General features: G+C 34.2%; 1 protein-coding gene and 1 pseudogene across 1 annotated transcript; one reads left to right on the top strand and one right to left on the bottom strand.

The window, feature by feature from the left end:
• Window positions 1–2,202: 2,202 nt before the first annotated feature.
• LOC129300454 (gibberellin 20 oxidase 2-like) lies at window positions 2,203–5,347 on the top strand. The gene is made up of 3 exons (XM_054939032.1): window positions 2,203–2,765; window positions 3,666–3,987; window positions 4,947–5,347. Exons 1-3 carry the CDS (start codon window positions 2,203–2,205, stop codon window positions 5,226–5,228), a joined length of 1,167 nt encoding a protein of 388 aa, XP_054795007.1. The 3' UTR covers window positions 5,229–5,347.
• A 2,784-nt stretch (window positions 5,348–8,131) lies between these two features.
• On the bottom strand, window positions 8,132–8,762 carry LOC129300455 (nuclear transcription factor Y subunit B-7-like; annotated as a pseudogene).

Raw genomic sequence — 8,762 nt, 5'->3', positions numbered from 1 at the left:
TACAGGGAGATGGTCAAATTAAATGACCCCAAGAGGACGTGAATCATTATGTGTTTGTGCTGCCTCCTTTTCTATCTTACTTTTCCCTGAACAGGAACGAGTCTATTTTATTTTTTGCCAGACAAAAACAACGTGTCTTGGAATTTGGAAATTGATTCTCGTCGAAATTATCTTCTAAATCTGCCATGATCTTTTAAAGACATCGGGAAGAATCTTCATATGTTTGTCGCATTTCCTAATTTCTATGTCACGAGGAAGTTCATGATTTTCATGACGGATTTATTGTCGGTAACTTTTGAAGAAGCCAGTGAGAAGAAAGAAGCGGGGGGAGGGGGTTAAAATTAAAGATGACCAAGAAGACAAACTGAGGGGCTGTATACATCCTCGATGTGCGTCGTGTAATAAAAGCTGTCCATGCAAGCAACTACGATAGTAGTATGCTCAATGTCAATCAATGTACACGGATGTGAGAAACTCCAGGAAGCAATATTTTGGCAGTATATACAACATCTAGATACTTCAATAAATTAGGATGATGCTACGAGTATTTTATCGGGAAGTCTCAACAAGAAAATTGAGTTTGTATGTATAAAAAACTCTCTCACATATCATAAAGGTTAATTTTTTTTTTGTTTGGAATATGTTTATTAGATTCTTGATATTTTTATTGAGAGACTGGTATCAAGATGAGGACTATCTTACAAAGGATTCTAACACGTGGGAGGTCGAGTAAAGCATGTGAAGTGAAACCGAGGGGATGTTGGCTCGAAGAAATTAATATAATATTTGCATGGTGATATGTATACTCATATTGGCGATGTCCTTCCTTCCTTTGTATGAAACAAGAGATCAAAGTGACGGAAGGGACTACTAAAGGATGGGCGTCCACTCGTCTCAGCTGTCGGCTTCCACCTATCTCCGACATTAATTATTCATTCCCTTCGACCTTTTTTTCATATTAATAGATTTTATTAGATACACTTAATAATTTTTTTAAAAAATATAAAATTTTAAAAATACTCATAATTTAATATATTGAAAATAAAATGAACATAAATTAGTTATAGAGAGAAAAAAATATTAAAATTGATGCATTTAATAAAATATTAATTTATTTAAAATATTTTATATTTTGAGAAGGAAAAATTTCTTTAAAAATATCTTATAATTTAGGATGGAGGGAGTAATATTTTACCTAATTGACTCAATATATCTTTACGCCCCCTCATATCAAACCAAAATTATTATAATTAATTAAATACGACATATTTTTGAAAAAAATTACATTACGTTACTTATAATTTATAAAAAATTTAATCATAAATCGATGGATATATCTAAAAATTTTATATGTGATACCCTCGCTTTCGGTTCACTTTTCCAAATGACGCGAGCCATGCTTTCTGTAAGCTAGGTGAGACGGATATCACTCAATATCTTTACGGTGTTGTCATTGACATGGTTACAAACAAGATGATGGCCCTGATATAATGGGAATTGGTTTGGGTGGTGCTCATCTGGACCGTCCAGACAAGTTTTATTTACTTCTTTCATTTAATATTTATTAACATAAAAATTATAATTTTTTTAATAAATCTATCTTACCAACCGTATGAATAACACAGATTTAATGTAGACATTTTAATTTTTATTCTGATACGAAAAAAATAATGACTATCCACTTTAATAAAATTTTTTTTATTAATTTATTGTCCAGATGTATGTGAAATAGTTTAAACTTAACATTAAACTTTTTGATTTTTTTGAAAATTTTTATTTTAGTAATAATAATATTAAAAATAAATATAATATCTAAATTGACATATTAAATTGAGTTAAAAAATTTAAAACTGAACTGTCCAGAGCAATTCTAAATAATTAATTTATAAAAAATTTTAATATTAAATTAGATCATAAGATTAAATTTATATTGTCCAAATTGATAATAAAATAAATTTATTATTTTTTATAATTTTTATTTTAATAATTATAAAATACAAACTTGTTAAAGAAATGACAATATTTGGCTTAAAAAAAATAAGAAATGACAATATGTGTATTATTTTATTGGTGTCTAATAATGACATGGCTACCTCGGGTCTCGGTACATGTGAAACAGGATCATTGATAGGTGATGCGTAAGTTCAAAACAAGCTCTATATATAACCTCCCATGACCCCTAAGGGGTCTGTGCAAGTCCAAATGTCTCTCATAATGGCTTCTAGTGCTGACGCTGCCACCACTAGCTTGCTAAACCCTGCATCGGAAGAACCTAATGGGGCTTTGATTTTCTACTCTGACTTGCTTCGAAAGCAACCAAAAATGCCCGACGAGTTCGTTTGGCCTTCTGGGGACTTGGTTAGAACGTCCCAACATGAAGAGCTCAACGAGCCCGTCGTAGACTTGAGTGGGTTCACGAGAGGCGACGAGGCGACCATAGTCAGTGCGGCTGAGCTTGTGAAGATGGCCTGCGTGAAGCACGGGTTCTTCCAAGTCACGAACCACGGGGTCGACCCGGAGCTCATTCGAGCTGCTCATGATGAATTCGACTCCATTTTCAAGCTTCCCATCGACCAGAAGCTCAGTGCAAGGAGGAAACCTGGAAGCGCATGCGGCTACTCAGGTGCTCATGCAGATCGCTACTCATCGAAGTTGCCATGGAAAGAGATGTTTTCTTTTCAGTATCATCACAAAAACGACGGTTCCGATTCCGAAATCGTGGACTACTTTAAGTCCGTCTTAGGAGAAAAATTCGAAAACACGGGGTAAGCTCAATGAATCTCAGTATATATTAACATCACACGTATGATGCCACTTTTTTCCATCACAGTTTTTGCCAACTTCTTGTTTTTTTTTTTTTTTACTTCGATAATTCATTCTACTGTTCGAAGTACAGACGCGAGTTAAAACTAAGTCGCCCTAATTTCTGGGGGAAAGCGGAAAACAGACAAAAACTGTTTCGCAGATAAATTTTAAAAGCCTAGCTAGCGGAACTGACTTATGATCATCAGTGTGATGTCTAAACTATCTATATTTATCCAAATTTAAAATATTATTTTATTTTATATTTATTAAAACAAAAATTTATAAAAATTATAAAATTATTTTAATAAATTATTTTATTTTTAATTTGGCATAAATTTAATTTTAAAGATTTAATTTAATACTAAAATTTTTATAATTATTATATATTGATTATTCAAACGTGTGATGCACAGTTCAAATTTTAATAAACTATAAAAATTTTAATATCAAATTATATTTTTTATATTAAATTTAAATCAAATTAAAAATAAAATAATAATTTTTATAAAATTTTATTTAAATAAATATAAAATAATATTTTAAATTTGGACTAACAAAATTAAAATCTGAATGGTTAATACAATGTCACACTGATGAGCACGTGAGCACGGTAGACGGATCCTAGCTAGCTAGCTAGCTTATTTCTGTTCCCACTCATGCTCCGCCGAGATCTATGAAATTTACTTTGGCCTGCCACTCACGACAACCGTAGCCCACAGAAAGTGCTTTACGGAACATGCGAACCAAATCATTTTCTTGTTTTTATCGATATAAGATGTCCTCGCTCCCTATACCACAACTATATATTTTCATTATTGATCAACTTGGAATGACACGTCTGTGCTGTTTTGGAATAATAGGCGGGTGTATCAAAAGTACTGTGAAGCAATGAAGGAACTATCTTTCATAATCATGGAACTGTTGGCCATTGGTCTGGGAATGGATCGTTTATATTATAGGAAATTTTTTGAAGATGGTTCGTCGTTGATGAGGTGCAACTATTATCCACCTTGTCATAGCTCAAGCCTCACCCTTGGAACTGGCCCTCACACTGACCCCATCTCATTGACCATTCTTCACCAAGACCAAGTTGGAGGTTTAGAGGTTCTTTCAGAAGGCAAATGGCTCGCTGTTCGTCCTCGACCCGACGCCTTCGTCGTAAACATAGGCGACACTTTCATGGTACATGCATCAACCAGTAAGCCTTTTCTTCTTCATTTATGTTGGTACATATCGCCTGTGTCTCTTGATCTGTTACAGTGCTGTGTGTCCACAAAGTTCCTGTGCAAGGCCGGCCTGACCCATAGGCCTGAGGCTATACAGAGTCACGTTTTTTTTGTACGAGGAAAGTAACAAATTCACAATTAGCATGCAGCTCATAACACATGCAGTACAGGATAGGAGATATTAAACAAATAATTCACCTTTGTCTGAAACTAACTAGAAGAGACAAGCTTTGTCAAGGCATGTTGAAGGCAGCTTTCAACATTTTCCTTGGTGGGATAGGAAAAAGTAGAAACTGTGATGAAAACAAACGAGCATAATGCATCATGTGTAATAAATGATGTCTTTGAAATTTTAAAAAATTGAGCACAAACGGCTAAGCCCCTGTTTGGGGTAAAGCAAGATTTGGTCTTGATTTTGATCCTGCAGAAATTTCCGAGAACCACATATTAGTTTGTTTTAAAATAATTAATTTCGTTTATGTTTATTATAATTACACTATATTAACGGAACATTAATTGCAGATCAAAATTAGATAGCATGATTTCATACTATTGAATTGACATATCAGCTTTTTATGGGCATGTTCCTCTATCAAAAACATTTGCTTATTTCAGGTATAACAACATGGCCCTCGATCATGATGGGATTATTAACTGAAAGGAAAACAAAAGGCTTGATGTGATATTGATATGGGCTATTATATTATCAGAGACGTGTTCTGTAATTTGGACCTATGTGAAAGAAAGAAAAGTTGATCTACAGATATTAGATATTAATAAGGACATAACTATTCGCACTCACTTGTTATATTTTCAGTTACAGAGATTGGCTTTTTTTTTTTTTTTTTTCTGGGGTGGGGGGTTTAATTATTAATTACTTAAGCTAATCTAAGTATATTGGGGTGTGTGTGTTAGGCGCTGTCTAATGGAAGATACAAGAGCTGCCTGCACAGGGCATTGGTACACACAGAAAAAGAGAGGAGATCACTGGTGTACTTCGTGAGCCCAAGAGGCGACAAAACAGTGAGAGCACCAGAAAATCTGATGGAAACAGAGATAGAAGGAAGGAAGTACCCAGACTTCAAATGGTCAGATTTGTTTGACTTCACTCAGAAGCATTACAGAGCTGATGTTGACACCCTCGAAAGCTTCATCCTCTGGCTTCGCTCTTCTCAGCAATCTCCAAACTCGGCATAGCTTCCTTGTGAAAACTACGTGATCTCTTCTCGTTCTAGTTGCTCTTTAGAATTTGCTCGAGTCGCCTGGGTGTCATGTCATGGGGGTACGTGCCAGCTAGACTGCGTTGTGCTAGTCTTGGCTCGTCTTTAGTCGGTTGATACGGCATGCTCACAATCGGACGAATGCAGTTATCCTGTATATAAGTGAGTGCCCACTTGATGCAAATACTTTACAGTGTTCTGTGCTAAAATATCCGCTGACGCACTTAAATAATTATTCAAACGAATAAAATTCTGGCTTATTAATTACTAAGCGTCTGACAAAAGATGTGGATGAAATTGATCACCCCCAAATCAGGAGCGAGAGTTTATGCTTATGAACTTGGTTTGGATAAAGGAACAAGTAAGAAGAGAATAGAAAATAAAAAAAATGGAAGGGAAGATCAATTTCCAAAAATTAAACAGTATTTTTTTAAAACTATTTTAGGAGTTTTTCTTCATAGTTTTTTTTTAACTATTTTTTCCATCTAAACGGAAGGATAATACAGAGCCATTTTAAATTTTTTCTTACTCAATGCATGTTTTATGCATTTGAAAGATTTTAATTGATAAGATCGTCCCGAGTGCAATATTTGGCGAATCTCTCGTAAAGGGTGGACCACGAATAAGTTAGGGGCCACAAACATTCACAGCAGAAAGGCAGCAATTATTTAAGCAGAATCTGAGGAGAATAGGAGCTAATGCATATGCATGCTCTTGTTCTCTCCAAGAAGTTGACCAGACGGTGGCCAATAACCCACTTTTCCTCACTAGTTCAGGACATTAAGATGCACCCAGATTTTTTTAAAAAATTCCAACTTATTTTATTCAATAATTCTTGGGGATATAACATTTGAGAATCAAAAGAAGATTGAATTAATTTCATTTTAGGACCAACGGATTTAGAAATTCCAAATCATGACCAAATTAAGGTTTTCTTTCATAACTTGAGTATAAGAAAATTACTAAAATATCCTCATTATAAAAAGAGAAATATGACTCTATGCTAAATTGGAATTAATTCTATCAACTTTTGGTCCCAAAATGTCATTTCCCCATAATTCTTTAAGTCAATTGTTACATTTAAGAAATAAACAATGCTTGATCATTCTAAAATACTGACTAGTCTAATAAAGAGCTATAAATTTACTTAAGATTGAATTCAATATACACCCATGCCCATGTATGTATACAAGCGCAAAAGAAAGTCATGCTTTGAGTTTTATATATGAATACGGCATACACATATACTATCTGATGCAATCATTTATCCACTCTTTCATGTGAGTTTAGTTCAAAATTGATGCAGTAACGATATTTTTCGTTTTGAGCGAGGATACATGCCATTCAAATCGGCTTAAGATGACATGTTGAAATAGGATAAATAAGAATGCAATTCTCACGTGCACCGCAATTATTTGGCTTTGAACAGATGCATTTTGAATATGGCATTAAAATTTGGAGGTTGTGCGGATCGGTCAGGGCAGCATTAATCTTTGTGTTATGTGTCAGGCTATGAAGGAGAGTAAACGATTGTAAAGAGAAATTTTCAGGGCACTAATTAATTGCTCTAATATGGCTTCGATACGAAAATGCCAGTAATTTAATTAGCTAGAAGTTATGGAGAATCATATATAAGGACTTCCAAAAGAATTATTCATAAAAAAGGATCAATATGAAATGGTTTATTGTCACAATGATGATGAAGACTTGTTTTTTTTCTCCCAAAATGACGATTTATTGTTAGTCTTTATTTATGAATAATTTTTTTAAAAAGTCATTAAATGTGATTCTCCTTGTGCAGTTTAGTGATTAATTAATGGCATGATGATCCTAAGAACCTCATTTCACATAAGGATGGCATATATGCAATATTTAATGTTCACAAGTAGTACTTCATACTTGTCTTTACTCTCAACCAACAATATTTAAAGGTGGTCTTTTATCACTGAATAGAGAGACTAGTTAATTTGATAAAAAAATTGTTAGAATTTTGAATTTAATTTCGCCTATGATAAGTCATAACTCCTAACATAATAAGTTGACCAAAATTGGCATTAATGTCTGATTAATAACTAAAAAAAATGATTTTCTATCATAATAATAATGATTATTTCAATTAGCATATTTCAACCATATATGAAGTGAATTAATGCCTAGTGATCTTTTTTGTATACGGAGGCCTCCTTTCACTATAAATAGTGATCAGAGGTTAGAGGTATAATCATCCAAAGTAAACAATTATCTAGTTTACTTTCATTCTTCCTCACTTTTTGATACATCTGCTGTGCACTATAATCTACACTTTTATAGTTTAAAACTCGTGTGGAAAATCGGGTAGGTAGATTTTCTATGTCTGGATTTCGTGAGACTTTAACTTGACTCTTTTTATTCGATATATTATTATTTTAATATTCCTTCAGAGATAAAACCTGTTCTTGTTCTGTGGCTGAAGGCAATATCGTAATAATAATCTCTTGCAGCTATACTTGTTAACGTTCATCACTAAGATCTCCAGATAATTTCCAGAAAGAGCTGCATGTATTCACTTGATCAAATCATCACATGCATGTATGTCAATGAATTTACAATATATATTCTATCATCTAATGGGATAATATATATACATTTATGCTTCGCTGGAGAAGGAAAATTGATAATGTCGACTTTGGTCAGATTATAGATTGCCCCAAGTTATGCTAGCCATGATTTACATAAGACAAATTCAAATCTTCTAATCTTTTCCTTTATTATGGAAAAACGAGGCAAACTTGTTTTTGTTCAAAGTATTATTCACGTAAACGTAACAAAATATTTCCTACATGTATACCTATCTATAACACGCAGATTGAAAATTTCCTCGAAAATAGGACTATATGGGTTTTACCAGTGCCCCACGGAATCTATCTGGTCCTGTTTGATAGAATTAGGAGAGAAAGGCAGGGAATATGGCTGGCCAGTGGGCACATAGGGAGGCTGAGAAATTCGATTTGCGGAAGAATATACACTACTTAAAGGTAAATTATTATTGTTATTACTATTATTTGTTTGGTCTTGGTGGTGATGGTGGTGGTGTAGCCTATGTTCAGAACGTTGTTGTTTTGGAATATTAAGCTTCTCTCCTTCTATGTCTCTGTACTTCTGGGAGAGATAACATTTTAAAGGGCCCACGTAATCCTCAAACCCTAGGGTCGTGATTGCCCATATGATCATCACCCCTTGATGGTCTTCCTCTTCTCTCTTGGCATTTATCAGAGGCTTCCCCCGTGACGAAGCTGATGAACTCTGATACACATTCCTGAACTGTCTCTTTAGCGTCCTTTGAGATTTTCCATTCGCAGGCATCACTTTCTTCATGATTCTTCCCACATTGGCTATAGGCAGAAAGCGATCTTGTTTTTGTTATTGCTATTGTTGTTGCTGCTGCTGCTGCTGCTTGATATCTTTAAGCAAGGGCTTCAGGGCTTCCTGTGCTGACCCCATTTGGCAAATTGTTGTAGCTCTCATCTTCCAT

Source organism: Prosopis cineraria, unplaced genomic scaffold (genome assembly GCF_029017545.1).
Source record: "Prosopis cineraria cultivar Desert tree isolate PC_DT_omini unplaced genomic scaffold, ASM2901754v1 PC1599, whole genome shotgun sequence".
NCBI lineage: Eukaryota > Viridiplantae > Streptophyta > Magnoliopsida > Fabales > Fabaceae > Prosopis > Prosopis cineraria.
Note: the sequence above shows the minus strand (reverse complement) of the source record. Positions and strands in the feature narration are given on the sequence as shown.